Source organism: Dromaius novaehollandiae, chromosome 1 (assembly GCF_036370855.1).
Source record: "Dromaius novaehollandiae isolate bDroNov1 chromosome 1, bDroNov1.hap1, whole genome shotgun sequence".
NCBI classification, from domain to species: domain Eukaryota; kingdom Metazoa; phylum Chordata; class Aves; order Casuariiformes; family Dromaiidae; genus Dromaius; species Dromaius novaehollandiae.
This window is the reverse complement of record NC_088098.1, coordinates 13150121-13172872: the sequence shown is the minus strand read 5'-3', so window position 1 is coordinate 13172872 and position 22752 is coordinate 13150121. Positions and strand designations below refer to the sequence as shown.

At 40.8% G+C, this 22752-nt stretch overlaps 2 protein-coding genes across 9 annotated transcripts in view; both read right to left on the bottom strand.

Moving 5' to 3' along the window:
* The window catches only part of LOC112980496 (sucrase-isomaltase, intestinal-like), a 65298-nt gene extending 56614 nt beyond the window's left edge, over positions 1-8684 (bottom strand). The window contains exons 1-4 of the mRNA XM_064505966.1: positions 8531-8684; positions 5059-5293; positions 3904-4006; positions 3645-3790 (exon numbers count right to left, since the gene is read on the bottom strand). Coding sequence (XP_064362036.1) covers positions 3645-3790; positions 3904-4006; positions 5059-5293; positions 8531-8645 — 599 coding nt within the window. The 5' untranslated portion in view covers positions 8646-8684. The remainder of the gene's footprint in view (positions 1-3644; positions 3791-3903; positions 4007-5058; positions 5294-8530) is intronic.
* Positions 8685-10220: 1536 nt separating this feature from the next.
* Positions 10221-22752, bottom strand: part of KIF21A (kinesin family member 21A) — a 241115-nt gene continuing 228583 nt past the window's right edge. For all 8 annotated transcript variants that reach the window (XM_064505918.1, XM_064505941.1, XM_064505948.1 and 5 more), the window contains 6 exons: positions 21518-21698; positions 20874-21038; positions 20066-20183; positions 17707-17877; positions 12711-12910; positions 10221-11472 (listed from right to left, as the gene is read on the bottom strand). In XM_064505918.1, the coding sequence (XP_064361988.1) occupies positions 11379-11472; positions 12711-12910; positions 17707-17877; positions 20066-20183; positions 20874-21038; positions 21518-21698 (929 nt within the window). In that variant the 3' untranslated portion in view covers positions 10221-11378. The remainder of the gene's footprint in view (positions 11473-12710; positions 12911-17706; positions 17878-20065; positions 20184-20873; positions 21039-21517; positions 21699-22752) is intronic.

Below are 22752 nucleotides of genomic sequence, written 5' to 3'. Positions count from 1 at the left end.
ACATCCATCGCTACAGAGTCTTCCCTGGGTGCCCTTCATTCTCCTCATACTGATTCACAACACCCCATGGAGGCCAAAGAAAAGGGGAATACCACAGACTCTTTTCTTACCTCCCTAGGAAATTGAATGAAAGAGGGTGTTTCCTACATGCCTGACAGGAAATGTTACAGGCCAGCAGGGATATAAATGCTGTGTGCAGCCTTTGAGATGTTGCACCTCACTCAGCTGGGAAGCGTGCTGGGAAGGGGCCAGCTCCTGGCTGTGCTGCTCGGGGTGATGCTCAGGAAAGCAGTGTCCCTCGCGCAGAAACACGTCAGCGTGCACGTCAGCCTCAGCTGGTAGGGACGTATCTTCATTCATCCCCATCACCCCTGGGTGGTGGGGATCAGCTCAGGCTTCCAGGGAGGGGAGACAACCACAGAGCAAAGCCAGAAAAGCACCATGCTCAGAGACGTCTCTGAAACAACCACTAGCATCAGCCTCGGAGGTGGTGCAGAGACGACGGCTTCATCCTCGGACACATCCCCCTAGCGCTGGCGCGGCTGTCCCTGTGCCTGCTGTTGGCTGGGGTTTTCCTAGGCAGATCTGGGCCCATGGCTTGGCTGGGCCACGGTGGTTGCTGCTGCTGCAGCACAGCAGCAAAAGGGGGAAGATGCACTGACCTGGCTGCCCTGCTGGTAGGCTTTCAGCAGTTTGGATACTCCTGTCTTGTCTACGCCAGGGAGAAAATTCCCAGCGGCTGCACAGCGGTTCCCGCTGCTGCCTTGTGGCATCCAGCGAGCCTATGCTTGGATGCAGACCTCCTGTGTGGCTGAACCTGCTTCTGGGCAGGTTTAACCAGCGCAAAAGTCTGCTTAACGTGACGCACATCACCAGTGCGCCCCTGGATCTAGCCAGCTGGTGCAATCAGCAGTGGGAATACTTCCGAAACACAGCTTGCTGCAGCTTCATCCTCTCTAGTCAAGCAAATGCCACTGCCCATGGCCTTCACGTCAGAAAGTATAACCTACTTTCCTACTTTTAAAGAAGTTTTCCATATGCACAATTCCTATGATTACTAGGGAAGTCGCAAATCCCTGCAAATTAGGATGTGGAGACATTCCTGAGCATCCACATTCAATTACTCGGATGGGCTGGACGAATGAACGAATGAAAGAAGCATTTTCGCTCCTCGCATGGGGAATTTCACTCCAAATGTGATTCGGTTGTGAGAGGAATTGCTCCCTGCTGGGATGGGATCCTTCAATCTATAAGTACCGGCTGTGCCATTTGACACGAAACAAAATTTCCTGGGAACATATAATTTTCCTTTCTATATGCAAAATCCCATATCTCTCCGCTGATGAGAATCTTTTAGTAGCAGCATTGCCAATGTTTGCAGGATAAAAACTCATTAATCGGGTGTAATATTCACTTGTAATTTCCTTTTTGTAAAGTTGGTTGGATTTCAGAAGAACTCCATCACCTGTCTTGACACAATGCACATCTTCCCAGTGGTGATGTTTAATAGCAGCGCATTGCTGCCGAAATCTGGGCGACTGATATTAACCAAGACTGCCCTCTACCTTCCTTTGCCTTGCAGCACTCTCCTCTCCCAAAGCCAACGCTGCCACCCAGCACAAAGGTTCGGAAAGCGACCTGCGAGTGCCCTGCTGCAGAGACCAGCGGAGAGGACGAGGCCTGCTCGGGCCCCAGGGCGGGCGGGTAAATGTGCTCTCCTGGAAACCCCTCAACAGGGACTGACTCGCGCTCCTCTGGCTCCCACCAGCACTGAGCTTTTGGCAGCTCAGCAAATCAAACCCTACGTTTGCTTCATGCCGGCCCCCTGCCCTTAACCGGGACAACCCGAATTAGAGGACGCCTTGAATAACCGAGACCAAACTCTTGGGCTTTGGGTCAAGGTAAGGAGGGGTGAAAGGGAACGTGCTAGGAGCTAGCTGGTAGCCCTTTTCCCTTAAGCATTCACCTCTTCCATCACAAGGGCAATTAATGAGCTCTTACAAAAATCTCTTATTATGAAGCAGAAAAAAACTGCGCCTTTAACTTAAGCCCACTGTTTCCACAAAGCTAAGTCTAAGGAGGAATTAAATTATTTTTATTATCTGAGTAATGCATAATACATTCATTTACAAGAGCCTGAAAAGAAAACTTTACAGAATTGGCTGTGACGTCTCTAAAAAGAGATGCTGCAAGACTGTAATTTAAAAGAATGGGCAGCTAATTAAAACCCCAGGGTGGTGGTTCCATCTGCAGGCTCAGACCTCTGCAGAGGCCACATTCTCGTACGTGAATCACACATGTTACGCCATCTCCACATTTCTCGCAAAGATAATGTTTGTATTTTGAGTCTGTATAACAAAGAGCTTCTGGGAAAAAAAATCTCACCTGCTTTTTTACTTTTTGATTTAGGTTTACGTTTTCTAATGCATAAAAACATCCCAATAACCTGGGCATGTGCTTAGCAGAGGCTACAGCTGCGTTAGCAGCGCAGGGCAAGGATGGAAGAGGTGGTGCCGGGGGCCCAGTGCCCGCGCTGCAGACAGGGGATGCTGCGTGGGCCCCTGGTGCACCCCTGCCAGCTCCGTTTCGTGGGGAAGGAGTCTAAGTCACGTTCCTCCAGACCACTGCAACATGAGCCACAGCATGACAACTCAGTATAATCAGGAGCTCCGAAACGGGCCGCTGATCTGAATTAAGATGCTGATATAGACACAACCGTAGACTCCCGTGAGCAGCAGTATACTTCCTTGGTTTTTTCTCCCAAGGTCCTGCTGTGACTGTACCCGTATTTATGCTGTCTATCCATGTCCTTCACCTGCCTGAGGGATGCAATAGCTCAGAGCAGTCTGCAACACCGTAACTTATCTCCGCAGCGTCGCAGGCTGCTGCTAACGCTGACCTGGAGCATCACCAATGAGACTGGCAAGAGCGCGCCTTGATCAGGGCGGAGGGAGTTACTCTTTCCAGTCACATCTTTTGCTCAACAAAGTCACACAGAAGGGATGTATTGGCTGAAGGCAAGAAAATGAGAAATTACAAAAACCTGCTGACATTTGCTGCTGCAGGGGGCTTTTGCCAACCTTAAAAATACAGCACCAGTTGATAAAACAACCAGTACTTTAGCAGTGTGACAAATTAGACCCACAAATGCTATTCACTGTCTTCACCCCATTGAAACCAGTGGAAGTTAGACAACTAAGGCCTTTGTGGATGTAAGCTTTAGTTTCCTAGGCTGACATTTAGGAGAGTAACAAGAGATTTGGTGATCAATTTCTGACATACTAAAACACCACAAATTTCAGAAAACTGCAGTTCAGTGCTTTCTGCAAGTTCAGTCTACTAACGCCTCAAGGGGTGCTCTTAGAAACTGTACCCTCAAAAGTTATTTGTCTTATTGAACAAACTTTCCTGCATGCATGTACATATTCACCCATTACGCAGGCATATATTTATATTAATAATGAGTGTTTTCTAGGGACAAGGCATAAATCTGTGTATATGACACATCCAATTCATGGTTGAGAGAAAAAATGTTTTTTTTTTCTCCTGTGTTCAACAGACCCAAGCAAGAGTGTATGAGAAATAGTGCTTCTCTCTTCATTCTTACTTTCTGCAAAAAAAAGGTTAATAAATTTTGTACTCACAGCACTGTGCCAGTGCTTTTCCTCTTGATTCTGAAGTAAGAGGTGTCATCGGCGAACTCGATGTCATAGCTGGTGTCATCAGCAGCAACAGAAGGGGATTCAATCTTGAGCGGAACTTCAAATCGCTGGTGGTTAGGATCATAAATCTAAACCAAAGCAAGGAGGGACTCAGAAGAGTTAGTTATTTTGTTAGCTTATGGTATTTAGTTTAAATGACTTTTTTTTTTTTTTTTTTTTTTTTTCCCCTCCGGATACTCACTTTAAACCTGAGTCTGTCTCTTGTCTGGAACTCCACATCTATGACAACAGGAGAAATGTCATTTCCAAACAGCGACAATGCCTGGCGTTTGTTCAGTGTTACCCTGTGACAGAAACACTTTTTAATGCCAACCACCACAGCTCCCAGCATATAAATACTGTAAATTGAGGGGGGGGGGGGGGAAGAACTCTATTATTCTGCATCAGTTCTATAAAAAAATCATTAATTTGTCGAGAGAAGTAATCTCTGAACATCATAGTTCTTTTGCTAAAGTCAGCCTCAGTTCTGCTTGCTGCAATTCAATCAGGCTGGTCTTTTTAGCAGAAGTTTCTACAGTTCTTTTATAGATGTGTGTGTTTGTTTATTTTTTATGGGTTGCCCAGAGAGATTTTGGAGTATCCATCCTTGGAGATACCCAAAACCCATCTGGGCTCAGTCCTGAGCAACCTGCTCTAGGTGACCCTGCTTGAGCAGGGGTTTGGACTAGATGATCTCCAAAGGTCCTTTCCAGCCTCATCCATTAAGTGATTTGGTGAGAAGGCCTGTACATCACAGCCAGGGAGCACAGGGTGGGTGATACTTGTATAACCGTACATTCATCCTCAAATCAAACTCCAAATGTGTGGTGCTTTGGATATTCCAGCCAAATCATTAATGGTTTTCACTATCTTTTATCTATAGATCCTTCACCTGTAGAGATCAGAGCACTCTACAAAGTAGAGTGTAGTATGTGGTAGCATTTATTTTGTCCAGGTTTAAATCCAAAAATTAGATGTCTGAATCTAAGAGAGTCAGCTTAGGCTCTCCTTATAGTTAAGGGATAAAATGGGTACTCCCAAGGTAGAAGCCTCCAAGCCTTTTGAAGACACAACTCTTAGGATGAGATGAATCACCTTGTACAAGTGCCTGTTTTCTTCACTGTTAACATGGCTCAAATGTAGACGTTCACTGTCCTAAGGGGAGACCGGTGAAACACACTCCTTATCCTCACCTTCACAAGTTGGGCACAGGATAGTGAAATAACATCTGCAGAGTCTCCAAAAAACTACTGCTAGACCAAGAACGGGAACCCAGGTTGGTGCCAACCCTGCGTGCCCTGTCCTTGCCACCGTGCAGTTACAGATTACAGCGTTACAGGATGCCTGGCAAGTTTACCTCTGGCCTTTAGCTGTCTTTTCTACATTCCCGCTTAGAGAATAGCCATAGGGACTGTCTTCTGGGAAGAAGCACCAGGGGGCATTTAGCACGTCGGTGGAACACCACGTGCAGCCCCGTGCTTCGCAGTTCTCCTGGGAAGCCCCGGGCTGCGGGTGGCAGTCGATGCGTCTCTTAACTGGAATATCCCCGGAGCATTGTGGGTCTTCACCAGAGCAAAAGCTCTGTCCTAGGACTGAACCAGGAAAAAAATAAAAAGCTCAAAGTACAGTGCAAACTTGTGTGGGGTGAGTAAAAAGCAATGCAAACTTCTTTGGTTATTCTTTGGGGGTTTTCCCATTTTGGAGTGGAAATACATGAGTCTTTCGACCGAGATGACCTCAGAGCAGCTTACCCACTCGTGACTGAAACAAGAGTAACCAGTTTCTGCTGCGTACCAACACACTGAGAGCTCTGCCCAGCTCTGTGTCAGAGCTTCTGGTGTTCAGCTGAAGCATGACTAACTTGAAATACTCACAGAGAGTTAAGTAATGGAATAATGAAACTGCTACCGAGGTTTGAGACAACTCTCCAGTCTAGTTGAACATGAGATGTACTTCAGTAAGGACTAAGAGTGTTATAGCTATTAAAATATTACATTTTCGGTATGCTTATTCGGTCTCATGTTATAAGCACAGAGATTATATATACATATATAATCACACAAATCATATATTCACACAAATGTGTGAAATCAGCATGCATGTGTACAATATATATGTTGTATATATACATACAAATATAAAATACTGATTACATATAGGTTTGTATTACTGCTTCATTTATACATTATATACAACATATACATGTTATTAGTTTGCTACTATTAGTATAGCTAGGGTTGTGATTAAAAGGAAAATACTGATAGTAAAAGGACAAATTAGTCATTCTCAGAATCATCCTGATAAAAAACTTCTCACTTAAGGTGCTAAATCTTTTCCCTTTTCTAGCTGCTGGTCTAGCCCTGCAATTCCCCTTTGAGGAACGAGCCTACTGAAATCAGGGGGATTGTACCACTAGCTCCCTACTGTGATAACAAAACACTGTGTTATCAAATATTCTGAAAAGAGAGCAGGCGTACTGCAGGCAGCGTACTTATTTTGAAGTTAACTGATGTCATTTTAGTCATTACAACAATATTCAGGGATTAAAGCTACTTGAAAAATAATTACTCTTTTCTATAAAATGACTAATACCTCTGCTTTAAACATTTCTGTGTGGACTACTGTGCATCTGAAAACTTAAAACATGATTGCTCATGCAGTCTGGACTTCTCCATACAAGTAAGTTTACATGTAAAGGTACACAAGCAATAATTTATATAATGAAAAAATTATAGAATAAAACTGCAGATTCACTAGAAAATTACATCCTTCCGTTAGGCCAGCATTTATTTCCAATTAGAGGATGGGAATGGAGAAAAGTGAGAGCTTAATACTGTCTGCCTTTATATTTTTAGAAAAATGTAAATCTATCTTCAGCCCTGGACCTTCCCACTGGTGCAGTGAACCAGCGCTGGAGCACCTTGGGGGGAAAGGTTCACATCTGACATTTACTGCAAATCCCAGGACCATTGGCAAACTAACTCATCATTGGCACACAGCCCTTGTGAAACCTTCAGGACATAGGAATTAAGCAGTTAAATCCTGTTAACCTTCACCAGCTGCCATAGCTGGCAGAGACCTGCTTGGCTTCCACTTTTGCTTTTTGGGGTGGGGGAGCCATCCCTAGCAGCCTGGCCGCTTTCTGCCCACCCTTCGTTCCCTCTGTGTTTGGTCACATAAAAGGCCCTCAATTTTGATCTCGTTTTTCATCCAAAGCATGAAAGGTGGGCAAAGGAATGCAGCCACCCCGTAAGGATCCCTAAATGACTACTTTGGGAGCAGAAATCAGGAAGGATTCATCAATGGCCTAATTAAACCCTTAAGACTTTGGGATGGAACTGCACAGACTTTATACTCCGTCCCTGACAAAGCTGTGGGAGAGACTGCAAGTCCCATGGAAATAGCTGCCATGCCTTTGTACCACTGTGCACCAAATACTCCTGGTTATTGAGGGAGAGATGAAAGGCTTTCAAAGGCTGCCTTCAGCTCTCCAGGCTCTGAGGTCCTTAAGCCTGTGTAACTGCAGAGACTGAAAAATCCTACAGCAAACACCACCTCTGCAGTCAAATGCACAGAGCGCCTCTGTCTTCAGCAGCTTTGCATTGCTGCGCCTTGCACGCTCTAGCTAGTGGCTTGGTGGACGAACACAAAACAGAGTAAATCCTTCACATTTCATTTTAATCAACTGGTCCTTCTACTGGGAGTAAAATGCAGTGTAGGTTTGTTTCCATTGCTGAAATTACACAGTATGACTGAACATACCAGAGCACATTAAAGCAAGGTGCCATTTTACATAGCGTAAGTTTACAGGAGACTTTAATCAACTTATTTGCATAATAAAAAAAATCTGGTTAAATTCAAAAATTTCTGCCTCTGCAGGTGCCAAGAAAATTTTTTAATTCAATCTTTTTCATCAGTGTGAAACGCAAGTTTTCCAGCAGATTTTGAAAACCAGCACTCACAGGTTCTAGCAGCTGAACAAGGCTCTATTCTCATTCACCATTTCTTGCTAGGCTTACTTCTATCATGGTACAAATGGAATAAGCGGGAAGATGCTAAACCCGATTTTGCTTTCCTACGTATTAAAAACTTATTTTATTTTAAAGCCTCTAAATTATTTTCACTGCACTTATGGCCCATTTTTTTGTAAACATACATAGAAAATGAAATGCAAATGAGCAGCTGAATTTAGCAATAGCTGTGGCTACTCTCTGCTTTTTCCTGATAATTTCCATGGGAACAGAAGCTAAAGAGAGGTAGTTTGAAAGATTTATGTGAAAAATTGTCCCTACTGGTTTTTAAGGTCCCTCACTATAATTTTGTAAAATTAGGTTAGAAAATGCTGCAATAAGCCATAAGCAAGGAATTAAAATATTACTGCACTCCTTCTAGTTAAATAGTATTAGTCTTCACGTTTTGGGTTCATCTACACATTTCAAAGATATAGCTGCTGCGGAGATTCCCCCTTGCTTTGTCTAGCCACATTCTCCCTTCATTACACTCCAGACTGAATTAATCCCTGGTAGAAGTAGATAAAAATCACAGTAAATAAACGAGCAAAGCACTTCCAGCAGATGAATAGTGCGATTGACTTCAGCGTGTCTGTCCTGATGCTCAAGAGCTAAATATTGGGATATACTTCTGAACAAGCTAGCCCTGCTGTCTTCCCATAGAGCCACCTGTCACCTCCTATGGATTTAAAGCTATCCCTTTTTCTCCTTTTCTGTGTACAACATGGCAGATCTCCTCCCTAAGCACTTCCACTGTTGTTATAAAGTTTATATCCTGTCTTTGCAGCCTACGCCAAAGTAGAAATACTGTGTGCTTACCTGCTAGCACAACAGCCAAGAAGCAGAGACTCTTGATTCTCCCCATGGTCAACCACCAACTTCTGCACGCTACGTGTTGTCTTTTATACAAGGCAGAGGCACGATAAGCACTCATTCAGGCGAGTAACATGAAGCATTGCAAATTTTTCTATCTCAACATTCATATGTTTCATGAGATTAATTATAACGCATGACCTTGCCTGCATATAAGAATGTATTTAAGCAGATAAGACATGACCTGGTTACTAGTTTTCGATAAACTTTGCTGAACTTCTGAATACCGGCTTTGAGAATATCTATTTCCCAAGACTCTTCCCAGTCCCTATAAAATTAAACTTTCAAAGATCCCCCTCATTTTAAAAAAAAAAATCTTAAGAGAATCAAAGAGTTTTTGCCAGTGTTTACCTTTTCCTGATTTGATATTATCTTTTGTCACACGTGTAATATTATATTACGAATTAAAAGTTTGGAGAGAAACAGTCAGCGGAAGACTCTTCAATAAAACACAAAACTGATAGTGACCTTTACAAAACTTTTCTTCCAATTATTTCATGACAAGAACTATCAGAGTAAATTTGTGTGTTCTATGCTAAGATTCGATTTAGATGGAATGTCTTTCCAGAGGAAAATCTTTCTATACAGACATTATCTAACAGCTATATTGGTGTCTAGCACAAAATATATTTTTAAAATGAAAGGTCTCCGTGTTTTTAAGCATTATCAGAGAGAAGCACCTGCAACTCAGACTGTTTTCACACCAGCCTCTCACCATCTGGCCCATTAAAAGAAGAGCAGCCTGACAGCAAGTGGTAGCTTCCTGGGTTTGTAAGGACTTCTGTTGCGCAGGTGAGAAACACATCAGCCCTATATGCGCACAACACACACTAACAAACCACCTAGGCTTCCCAGATTACAACCGTGAATGTTCAAGCTCCAAAACCACAGGTCACCAAGCTGTTAGCATCATTTGTGGACCTCTGCAGTGAGCAGCCTTCAGCCACCGGACCGGGCCGAACAGGACACCCTCCACCAGACCCACAACGCCTCCCACACAAACCTCACTCATAAACCTCTCCACTGGAAGTTTCTCTCAAAATTGTGGTATGTATATATATGTATATATATATGTTTATATGTATATAAATCTTTTGGGTATGTACCCTTTGAGCAATCAAAAGGCATGACAGGTAAAAAGCAGTAATAGAAATTAGTGTTTAATTCCCAACCTCTATGTTATTCCTTAGAAATACCTACTCATTTTTGCCAAAAGTTGGACTAAATCAGTCACCTCCAGTGACAAGCAGTGTGCATTTCCATCTCCTTTCAAGCTGGGTTGAGAAGGAAATAATTCTCTAAGATGAACAACAGGCATTAGAGCTTTTGTTTGCTTGACAGACTGTATGTAATAAGGGGAGAAACATGATCTCTTGAGAACAGGGACCAACTGCTTCATTTAAAGTCTGTACTGTACTTAGGAATCCTAGTAGGATTCCCTCATACTAAATACGACAAAAACACAAGTAATAGCTAGCTAGAACACTGAAGTGGGATACCAGAACAACCTCTGGGCTACTTTACTCAGCAAGCCATTCTACTGCATTACAGAAAATCGTGTATTTTATATTTGAGGCCTTTGCAAGTAAAGTGATTTCTTTACAGGAAGTATGATGAAAAAGGCAAAGAGAAATGGTTCACATTCACATCTATATTTAAGTGTCACCTACATAAGCTCTAATTTACAGACTGATATTTTCTGCAAAAAAAACCTCAACATCCAAACACAATTTCTGAATCTACATAAAATTTTAAAATCTGCAGAATTTACAAATTAATACTCAGAGCAGCTGGATATATTATACATTCTCCCTCAAATCCACACTCTAAGAATTTTAAAATTCATACAGGCACAAGATAAGATATTCTCTTTGTACAACCATCTATTTACATTGCTTTTTCCCATACAGATGGTTCAGTTCTCATAGTAATTGCCAAGGTTTGCAAAACAGTGTATTTAAAATACATTTAGCAGCATATAAAATTAGATAAAAAGGAAAGACATTTTGCTTAAAAAAAAGAAAGAACATGTGAGATGACAGAAACAAATCCATAAGAAAAGTAGATTAAGATATATTTCTGTTATGACATTAAGAACACCTAGTCATTACAGAATATAGGCAAAACACTAAAAAAAATACCAATTTATGAGCATTTTAGTTCTAGTCCTGAGCACAGAGCATACATAGCTGCACAACTTTGGTCAACAAGGATTATATGCTAACATTAACACAAATCATATGGCATTCACTGTTAGCAGGATACAGTCATATCAGAATGATCTGTCACTAGCAGCTTCCTCTCATCTTTTATTCACTCCACTTTCATAACAGCTCTGTAAGTGACCTTTTAGAAGCTTGAAACAAAGTCTGTCTTCATCAAAGGCTTATTAAGGGTACATCATTACTCCCATGTTACCCTAAAATCCAAAATGGCTGATCATACTTGTGAGTGAAATACAGCAGAGCACTTCTTTAATATATTCCAGGATATAATTTTGAGACAGTCATTAGAGAAGACCAATTTCCAGTTAATTTAAACTGCAAGTGTTACATATGCACACAAATTCAGCCATTATATATAGATATATATATGATCATTTAGACACAAGCATATTACCAGGAGGTTATTTTTTCTCAAATACAGTACATGTTTTAAGGACAGCAGTTCTAGTAGAAGAGTTCACTCTCATTTCTCAGTTCATTCCAGTCATCAGTGTTTGCCTAATAAGCATGCAGCAAACTGCATAGAGTGCACTGCAATTCCATCAATATATTCACTTCTACCCATCATTTCAACTACTGGCAAGATCTTCACTTGCATCTCCAGCATCTGAGATCTGCCCATCTATTACATTTCGAGCTTTCCAGATCCTCACAGTCCGGTCACTGAAAAACAAAACAAAACAAGGAAAACAGTATTAGAATTTAGTAATTAATTTGGGAGTAGGGTGAGGTGGAGGGAGATGGGGGAGGAAAAAAGCTTTTTAAAAAGTTCGGATGTCATATTCAGAAAGGCATTGTTAAAGAAATAAGATTTTCAAAATGGCTATGCAAGACTTATTCCACCTTTCCATTTCTAAGAGACTTTAAAATCTAACATGTGTCAATGTTCTCTAACTTTATCACAACACTGGCCTTCACAGTTCACCTTGAACCACTTAGGCAAATATAAAAGTTATATGTCTAAGGAAGAAAACCATCTTATTCTGTTATTAATTTGTTTTTTAAAGTACAGCTAATAGCTTCTACATGCACCTATTTGCAAATTAGCAGACCACGGGCAAACAGCCAGTGTACTACAGTGTTAAAGACAGATAGACTCAAAGGACAAAACTATTTTCTGCCATTAGAGAGAAAAGAAAAAACCACTTGCCTTAGTGCTCCTGGGATTTTATTTTGGTAGTAATAAAGAATAGATTTCAGGTTTATGCATGGTCTAAACTTATTACTAGTTTCAGGCAAACCTGGGGGCATAAGCTTTAACATCTCTACTTGTATCTGTGAACTCTTAAATATAAATATTGGCCACTAAATGTGGAAATCAGGCAACTCCCAAGTTTGAAGTAGTCCTTCTTCAATTCAGAAAGTCTTGCTTTAATTCTGCCAGTGCTTTAATTAGCACTGGAACAAAACACGATGGCTTCACAGTTCACATGTTCAGACTACACTGCTAAGTGGGCTTCGCTGCAGTCTCCTGCGCTTTCTCCAGAATTAGGTATTTTTCTTGGTCAAGTCCCATGAGGTTTCAGGTACTTTTACTGAGGAATCAAATAAAAATATTCAATTCAAAGTATTAACAAGATAGTATGAGGGTTTGCAAAGCTTCTGCTATAAGCCAGCATATAAAAAAGAAAAAAAGTTTTTAGAAAAATTCCTACAGATCAGGAGTCGGTACTTCTCTAGCAATAAGTAGCCCAAAGGTAGAGACAAGCTGGTAAAATTCTTTCTGCCATCCTGAAGATTATAAACATTTAGAGGCATGGACCAGGTCTGCCTATGTTTGCTGTGAAGTCACTCATACAACTGAAGATCTCCTAAATGAATTTGTATGGGCAGACCTTTAGCAGGAGTTATGGAAAAGAAAGATTCATGGAAAAGAAAGATTCATGGAGAAGAAAACTCACTCTGCTGCTGTGAATATGTGGCTGGAGTTGGTGCAGATTGCGTTGATAGGGCTGTCATGTCCCTTCATCTCCCCAACGGGTGCAAAGGTTTCCACATTCCAGAGCTTCAGCATACCGCCTCTGCAGCTGCTGAGGAGAACCGGGGCGCTAGGTACCAGGCCAAGAGCACACACCCAGTCTTTGTGAGCATTAGGAACTTGCTGAAAAACAGAAGGTATGCACATCTCAAGGCCGCAACGAATTCTAGAGAAACAAGTGCAGAAATAGAAATCAAGAAATCCTGAGTTCTAAGCCCAATTCCCATCCATGAGGCAACTTCTATACTATAAGTCAACCGGACTTTGTTTCTTCTAAATAGTACTGCAGAACAAGAATAAAATCCAATATGCACATCTGTCATGATAGGAAACAGAAACTGTTAGAAGAATGCTGCATTTGAACATATTGTCTCTGTATTTTTCTCCAGTCTGTCAGTAAAACAGTTCTATAACAAATATGAGAGAATAACCCAAAACACTGTTCAAAAACATCCAGGAAAACAGAAACTATGTTTCTACATCTGCCTTCATTCTTTCTTCTTTTCCCATTACACATTATAAATTGATTCTGTAATGTAGCCCTTAAAAATACATTAATTCTTTATTGAGGAAGGACACATCATTTTACTGCTAATTCAGAAAGCAAAATGCTGCACAGACAGGCTGAGAATGGCATCCATTTGATAGCAGCACCAGAGAAAAAACAGCCTGATTTAGCTGTCTTTACGGGGACCAAGACTGGCTCCAGCTCAGTTTGGTCAGAACTGTTCTGTTCTGCTGCCTTTCTCAAATTATGGAACACAATCAGCTTTCCAGGACTATCTTGGAGTTGTATCTGTCCTCTACACTGCCATCACAACACTGGTGGTCTTGTCTTGCAGGACCCCTTGCAGGATTTTTGCTTAATTATAAATCTTAATTTTGTCACCGAAGCATTTTGTGGCTTGGGATGTATAGCACCGTATGAAGTAGATGATCTCATAATATCTTTGAATAACAAGTTTGTTGCATGATTTTCACAAATTATAGAGGACCAGCTTTGTAAACATATGTATGCCAAACAAGGATCTCTGAAACATTAAGATTTATACTTTAAAGCAGCTTCAGCTCTATTTCAGGTTTTTTTCCTCATCTAAGAGACTCATGCCAAAGAATGCCCAGAACAGTGATGAAGCCTACAGTATTGACTCTTACACATTACTATGTATGCAAACAAGTCAAAATTATACCTGTGCTTACTGAAAAATAACCAATTTCTAGATGGAATGTTTACAAAATCACAGAATAGCTGAGGTTGTAAGGGACCTCTGGAGATCTCTAGTCCAACCTCCCTAGTCAAAGCACGCTCAGGTAGAGCAGGTTGCTCAGGGCTGTATCCAGTCAGATTTTGAACATCTCCAGGGGTGGAGATTCCACAACCTCTCTGGGCAACCTGCTCCAGGGTTCAATGGCCTTCACAGTAAAAAAGGGCTTTTCTTATGTTTAAATGCAAGTTCCCGTATTTCAGTCTGTGCCCGTTGCCTCTTGTCCTGTCACTGGATACCACTGAGAAGATTCTCACACTGTCTTCTTTACACTTTCCCCTCAGATATGCATACACATCAATAAGGTCTCCCTGAGCTTTCTCTCCTCCAGGCTAAACATTCCCAGCTCTCTTAGCCTCTCCGCATGTGACAGATGCTCCAAGCCCTTAATCATCTTTGTGGCCCTTCACTGGACCTGCTGCAGTATGTCCATGACTTTTTTGTACTGGGGAGACCAGCACTGGACACAACACTCCAGATGTCGCCTCACCAGGGCTGAGTAGAGGAGAAGGACCACCTTCCTCAAACGCCCGGCAACGCATTGTCTAATGCAGCCCAGGAGGCTGCTGGCCTTCTTCACCTCAAGGGCATGTTGCTGGCTCAACAAGTTGACCATGACCCCCCAGGACCTTTTCTGCAGAACTGCCCTCCAGATGGTCTTCCCTCAGCCTGCACGGGTGCGTGGGGTTACTCCTTCCCACGTGCAGGACTTCACACTTCCCTTTTTTTGAACTTCATAAGGTTCCTCTCTGACCATTTCCCCAGTTTGTGGAGGTCCCTCTGAATGGCAGCACAACCACAATGGTCTGTCAGCCACTCCTCACCGTCTTGTATCATCTGCAAATTTGCTGAGGTGCACTCCTTTCCATTTCCTTTGTGACAGATCTCGTGCCCCATTCAGCAGTGGGCCCACACTTTCCCTAGTTGTCTTCTTGCTGCTGATCCACCTGCATACCTTTCTTGTTGCCCTTCATGTCCCTCACCAGATTCAACTTCTTTGGCTTTGGCTTTCCTAACCCCATCCCAGCATGCTCAGACAGTGTCTCTATATTCCTCCTGGCTCACCTGTCCCTGCTTCCACCTCCTGTATGGTTCCCTTTTATATCTGAGTTCAGTCAGGAGCTCCTTCTTCATCCATGCAGGCCTCCTGCCACCTTTCTTTGGCTTCCTGTACATTGGGATGGATCATTCTTGAGCTTAGAGGAGATAATCCTTGAAAAATCAACCAGCTCTCTTGGACTCCACCTCCCTCCAGGGCCATATCCCATGAGATTCTTCCAAGTAGGTCCCTGAACAGGCCAAAGTCTATTCTCCTGAAGTCCAGGCTTGTGATCCTGCTATTTGTTTTGTTCCCTTCTCTGAGGATGCTCCATCCTCCCATACTTCAATTATCTCAAAGGTCAATGTCCTTTCCTATTTATTTTCTATTTTTACAAAAGAATCCTCTATAAAATGTACAGTACTATTTTATACATGTACTTGGACCTTAAGCAAGACTGTAGCCAGCAGGTAAACGGAGGGATTATTTCCCACTACTCAGCATATGTGAGGCCACCTCTGGAATACTGGGTCCAGTCTGGAGTCTCCCAGTATATGAGGGATATTGATAAACTAGAGTAAGTCCAGTCATCACCAGTAAAACAGTTTGGGGTTTGGAGAATATGATGAATAAGGAGAGGTAAAGGGAACTCAGGTTCTATAATCTGAAAAAGAGAAGGCTAGAAGAAATCTAATTGCTGTCTTTCACTACCTAAAAGAGGAATTATAGTGAGGATACAGTCAAACACTTTTCCAGGGTACTCAGCAAAAGGACAAGAGGTAAAAGTTGCAACGAGGATTCTGACTGGATACTAGAGAGGAAAAATAAAAAAATACAAGAGTGGTTAAGCAGCATGATGGGTCACAGAGCAGCTGTACAATCTGTGTCCTTGGAGATTTTAAAACTCAACCAAGCACGGCCTTGAGCAATCTCACCTAACTTCAAAGCTGGCCTTGTTTGGAGCAGCAGGTTTGACTATGTGACCTCCACCTGTCTTTTTCAACCTAAATTACCCTATGTCTACCAAAAAAGCAGCAGTTTTCTTCATTTCTTTTTTAAAAAATAAAAAATCATGTATATTGTTTTACTTGATGCTTTTGCATGACCTCCTTGCACAATGCACAATATTTTATAAAAAACACCTGAAGAGAGAAGAAAGCATGAGGGCATTTTCATAAAGTTCATATTTTTATCTTTTAATAGGAGTGTGAAGTATAGAAATAATGAAATGCACATGCTAAAAGGAAAATAAGTCCAGGAATACAACTATTTCTCTGCTACATACTATTTTTACCCATCAACCCCCCAGTATGTATTCTTTCCAATGTTAAAAGTAATTGCAGTAACAAAAATGCACATTGCATAATATTTAATGAGCCTAAAATGCAAAAGTGAAGATTGTCCTTACTACTTTAAAGTCATTCCAAGCATACAACATCTTCCCTATTCTTGCAGTCTTCCTGCTGCTGTTGCTAATGAGCAGCTTAGTACATTTCTCTAGGCAGTGAGATATGAAGATAGATGTCCCAACTTGGCTAAGTAAACGTTTTCTGTAAGAAGGTGAATTTCTGAATCCTTATCTTAACTGTGAAGCCTTAATAATGCTCTAAACAGGAATGGACAACAAACTGGACAGTTTTGAAAGAAGGTCCATAAAGTTTGTATATTTATGGATAAAAAGCTTGCCCACACAGCAAGTTTCTTCTTAAGGTGATCAGTTATTGTCTCAGGCCCTGAAACTTTTATATTTGTTTCCTTGCTAGCACTCTGTGCATTAATTGCACATATAAGCCATTCTCCTCCTTCCCCCCCCCCAAATTATTAAATAATTAGTATCTAAGTCTTTGTAAAAACAGTAGCATCTTCCATCATTTGTTTTCCTGCCTTCCATTTGTCACACAGTCCCAAATTTAATAACTGTATCTCTATCTCAGCAACCTCTTATAAGACCTAAAATAACAGATAGGCTTATGGTGAGCAGCCTAAGCCTAAATTCTCTATGCCAAACATAAATTATCAATGAACTTCAAAGTTTTCCTGGATTTGAGCTCCTTTCTGCTTAAAAAAGTATAGCAAATTCATGCAGGTACAGAAAATGTCTTCTAACAGCTCAGTATGTCTACACATATAATTTCTATATGTATTATATATACTACATAACATATACATTATATAACAAGATGAGTGAGATCTAAGATGAAAACTTTTTAGAAAAGGAGTGGGGGCAGGGAGATTTGCAAACTCTCTTCTTCACAAGAAAATGTTGTGCAGCCTGAGCTAAACCATTATTTGTCAGTTGAGTCCAAAATTTACTACCTTGTCAATGGTAAGGATGATGACCAATGGTTCTAATCACAGGAGAGGAAAGTGCTGCCTTCATTCTGAAGCAAAACAATGAAACCTACACACTCAGAGCTAAAACAGAGGAATAACCACTTATTTATAAATATAATATATAAAAATACAATATATAATAATATATAATAATATATTTATTTTATATTAAAAACATCACCATCTAAATGAATAGACATTATCTGAGCCTAAAGTTTTACACAGCCCAAAAACAGTTTCTAAAGCATGGCCATCACATTAGCCTCATGATTTTACACTACCTGTATAAGGTCTTTTTGAGCCAAATCCCATTTCTTAATTCCATTGTCTCTGGATCCACTGAAAAGGTTGTCTCCCATAATAGCAAGTGCTTCAATGCCATCATAATGAGGAGGTTCAAAATTGTGTGTAGGACTTACACTTCCGAGAGCCCCTTCAGTTACATCAAACATCTAAAAAAATTAAACGAATATTAAAATATATTAAACAAAACTATCTACCATCTAACCATCTTGAAAACATCCAGTGAACAATTTAAGGGGAGAAACTTGGAAAGATCTCTGAAGTCTGATTACAGGAAAGGTCCACTGTACTATGACATATACTAGACATAAATTACTTAACCACCTCTTTCCTCTCTTCTACATCTTGCCCAATGTAGGAATGCTTCCCTGAATTCAGAGAAGACTGCACACTGTGAAGAAGTGACTATGAAAATCATGAAATTATGAAATCCGCATCCTGTTTACAAGGAAGAGCCTATCTATAATACATGGTGGGCTAGAGAAGCAAAGCTCAAGAATGAGTATGGAAAATATGGTTCACACTGGGAGAATCACAAAGCTGCAGGAAGAGGCATTAATATATTTTTTGGACAACATATTTTGCAAGGCTTACATAGCGCTACATGCTGATGCTTTCCTTGAGCCAGACACACCTCTCTCCTTGCTTGTGCTCCAAGAATGATGTCTTAAATAAGGCCCTTTTACCAGTTTAGGGCACAGCTAGCCATCAGCTATTTGTCCCTAGAGCAGCAGTTCCACCCTGTTTCATTTTGCAGTGCAGCAAGCCAGAACTCACCCAGCTAGACTAAACTGAGGAGGAACAGATGAGCCAAAACTTTTTTTTAACCACTATCTCTGTTTCACAAGACTTCATCCCTTATTATTTGCTCTTCATTGACCTTTTACAATGAATAAGCTTGGCAGTAAGACAGGGACAGCTTGGCAATGTAAAAGAATACCTTAACTGAGTTACAGGTATTTAAAAGATCATAGCATTCAATTAACATGCATCATTAAAAGAAAAAAAAAAAGACCAACACACAAATTTAACACTTCAGTTAGAGGTGATCAGTATTTCTAGCTCAGTAGACAACACAGCAGTTTTCTGTGGCAGGGAAGGGCAGCATGCTGTGATCAGACCCACTACATGCACTCCACCTATGTGCAGAGCACCAAGGATTCCCAAACTGCTGCATTTACTGTGCAAATACAGACCATTCGTACTATCTGAAGTAAAGCGGCTTGACAGTTGTGGGGGCATTAATCTTGCAGAACACACACTATACAGCACATACACACAGCTAAAAATCCCCAGATAGAGTTATAGGATAAGAATGCCAAAAAGAGAAAGCCTAGCTCAGTGAGAAAGCTCTCTCAGGTTCTTGCTCCTGCTGCACTCCCACCTGCATTTAGACACTTTCTCCTACATGTGGCAAGTGTACCCAACCCAAGAAGGGAAGAACAGAAAAAAGGACACCTCTTCAGACCAAGCAAAAGAAAGAATCTCTTTCTCATTCTCTCTTTGGCCTCATGAATCACAAGTTCTTTGCAGTGCTGAGGATTTGCTCTATGGGGAAGATGATAGAAAGCTCCCATAGTTTCCAGGTGGTTTGGGCATACTCCTGAGAAACAGGACCTTGTAGGTTCAAATACCTTCTGCCTGAGGCTTAAAAAAAAAAAAAAAAAAAATCTCCCCAATTCCCTACCCCTGAGTTAACTATGACGCTAAGAAGCAGGAAAGAATCACAGCACCTCTGGCTGTGCTTTGAACATAACTAAGAGCAACCAAAGTGTGTGCTAATGAATACACCCAATGTATTGGGCACCTTGGCTGAGATGTACAGGCCTTTCTCTCTCTTCCCACCTCAGAATTGGGGCAAGACTTAGGCAAAAGCCTGGGGTCTAGCTCTTTACACTGGGGAGCACACACAGTGTCCCTGTTGAGGCAATTCGGTTTGCACTTCAAAATGTGGGCACTGACTGACTTAAGTAACTTTGCTTGTGCCTGACAGTTCTTAAGCAATATTTTGCTCCTGAAAGTTTCTGAAGAGTAGGTGTTATGAATCTTTCTCCAAGGCTATATATACCTGACGTTCACCTTATCAGGGATTAAGAAAGAGGTTAAGCAAAGATAATCTGATCTACAATGTTTTCAAGATTGTTCCATTGAAAGATGAAAACACTACTAAAGCGATAAATGTAATAATAAGACTACATACCATTCATAGTCTTTAACTGATGTAAGAACTTCTACCTTGGCTACCACATTTGTGATATGGAGACCTGAGTCCTCCTGAAGCCTGCATCCAGTGCTGATGTGAAAAGTAAAATAAATAGGCAAATACTAATGGTTTACCTTGATATAATGATCCTTTGAGCCAGTGACAATAAGATCTTGCCCATTGGAAATTCGGTCCACAGTAAGGCACATAACAGGGCCCAGATGACCAGTTAGTTTTCCCGTAGACTGAAATCTTCAAGAATAAGAGAATAAATGACTGAGAATTTTTTTTTCCTATGAATCTAATACAGTCTATTGCAGTTTCTGCCAGAATGGATTTTTTTCCCCATGTCTTCACTGCTCTTCCTCTGCTTCACATACACTATTTCTCACATCCGTGTGTAAAGGTTAAATCAGAGTCAAATGTAAATAAAAGCTTCTGTTTATGTAAAATCAGAATTTTTCTTATATTATAAAATTTAAACCTAGAGGCAGAGTCCCTCAAAGTATTTTCTGCATTTTGAACATATCTTTTGAGTGTGGGTTCTGGTTTGGAAAACTGCTATCTAGCTAATTATCATAGCCACATATTACTTTACATTAAATGAATCAGCTCTCATTATTTCATCAATAGTTACTAGTCAGGATCCATTGCATCTGTCAGCCTGTTCTTCAACACCTACCTTAAACACAAAATCTTGTGTTTTTCCAATCATTCTTACCTAAAGATTCACTATAACTCTAACACATGAGGAAGCCAAAAGTGTTTCCATTATCTCAGTAACAACCATAGGATGGAATGATTGATCCCTTGGCCTATATTCTAAGAGTGTATTTTGCTCAGGATACAGATATTACCATAAACATGAAATGTTTTGGTGACTTTAGATGGCTACATGTGCATATGACACAAAGAACATTCACTTCTGCCACTCTCCAATACCTCTTCAGGTCCCACATCCTCACTGAGTTTCCAGCAGCCGCATAGAGGAAAGTGCCGGTAGGATTTAGTGCAATCTGATTGATCTGGTTCTCTCCAGCCGGGATAGTGACTGTTCTGTTAGTACTTCCTGAACACACATCCCCAGGCATCGCTTGTCCCGAAGACCTAAGTAAAAAGTAGACGGGGAGGAAGAGAAGGAGTTACAGCCTCCCTATTATACATATTGTTTACGAATAAGCCTATTTATCTGAGCAGAAAGGCTTTAAGCCAATAATAATGAATGCCTGACAAAACACTACCTACATGGAGGCAAACTGTTTTATGTATCCACACATTACCAATGTCCCACACTCCCTTAGCCTGAACATGTGAAGAAAGCCTCCAACTCCAACACATGGTGTACTTGAATTACACTGTGCTGCAATGCTCTTAGATCCCATACTAACTAGGGATAGGTCAGGTAAGTATCTGAATAGGAAACATTCCATAAAAAGCCAGGTTACAAAAGTTCAGACAAGGCCATTCCTTCTGTGTTTGGATCCAAGTACATCAGGATCTTCACACTATTTTATTAAATCCAATAAAATTTTATCTAAAATTGAGACTCATTCGCACTCCTCTCACTTAAGATTTAACATACTTACGTCAGTGTCCGAATACACTTGGCAGAATCTCTGATGTCCCACACCTTGATATAGGAAGTTGAGACTGTGAAAACCAGGCTAGTGTAGTTGCAATATTTTATAGAAACAACGTTATTGGGATGACCCCCCAGAGACATAATCTCTTGTCCAGTTACCAGATTCCAGACTTTACAAGTACGATCTAAATAAAGAGAAGAAAAATGATGAAATGATGAAAAATGGGGAAAAAATGAAAAGAGAAAACTCATGCATTTCCAAAGTTCAATAACAATAAAAAATAGGTACATATATTTTCACTTATACATATCCATTCATTTTAGTAGGCACAGCACAAAAATGGCATCATCTGCCATCATCAAAACTAAGCAGGGCTAATCATTAAATGTCATGTTCATGATCTGCATATTAGCTCCCATGGCATTTTATAAGGACAAAACCCCCTCTTCAAGGAAAGTTAAGTACACCTTGGAAGCTGTCAAGTTTAGATGATAACAGATCAAGGGGAGAATTCAATTTTTTATTCTAGAATTCCTCATGAAGAGCATAGCTTCAGGAGGGGCTGTGAGCCTCAGCATGTCAGAGGACAAACTACCACAACAAAAATATGAGAGAGAGAAGTGATCCAAACTATTCAGTGCTTCAGGAGCCTCTGAAAATCCCAGTGTAAGCGATTTAGTCACAGCTTTTCACACTGAGAATCACACTGATTATCACCCAGATTCTTACTTGGGAGAAAAAGTGTCTTCCACATTTTTGGCTGCATGGCTAAGAATATAGAGTCTTTTACCCTAAATGACTTATATCAATATATGAAGAGAGAGAAGCAAGAAGCAGCAAAAATAACTTTGAGTGATATACAAAAAAAGTATGTTTATGAAAAATAACCACAGAAGTCCAGCTATGTTCTTTTCTAGTTAGATTTAGTGATTAAAATGGAGAGTCACCAAAGATAGGAGAAAAAAGTTTTCTTTCTAATAACTAATTCTACCAGCTTGACACATTGATGGATTATTACAAGCCAGTAGTGAATTTAGTAAATCCTAAATCAAGCCCCTCCCACAAGAGGGATATAACCCTTACAGCTCTGATAGCCCACAAGAGACAGGCAATAACACACATATGGGAAGCAGCAAACATTCATAGCTCTGCTTGAAGAATCAACATCAGGAACAATCTATTCAAACTCTGTAGCTATAACAGCCAGAGAAGACCTGCTAATTCCCACACCTATCTGG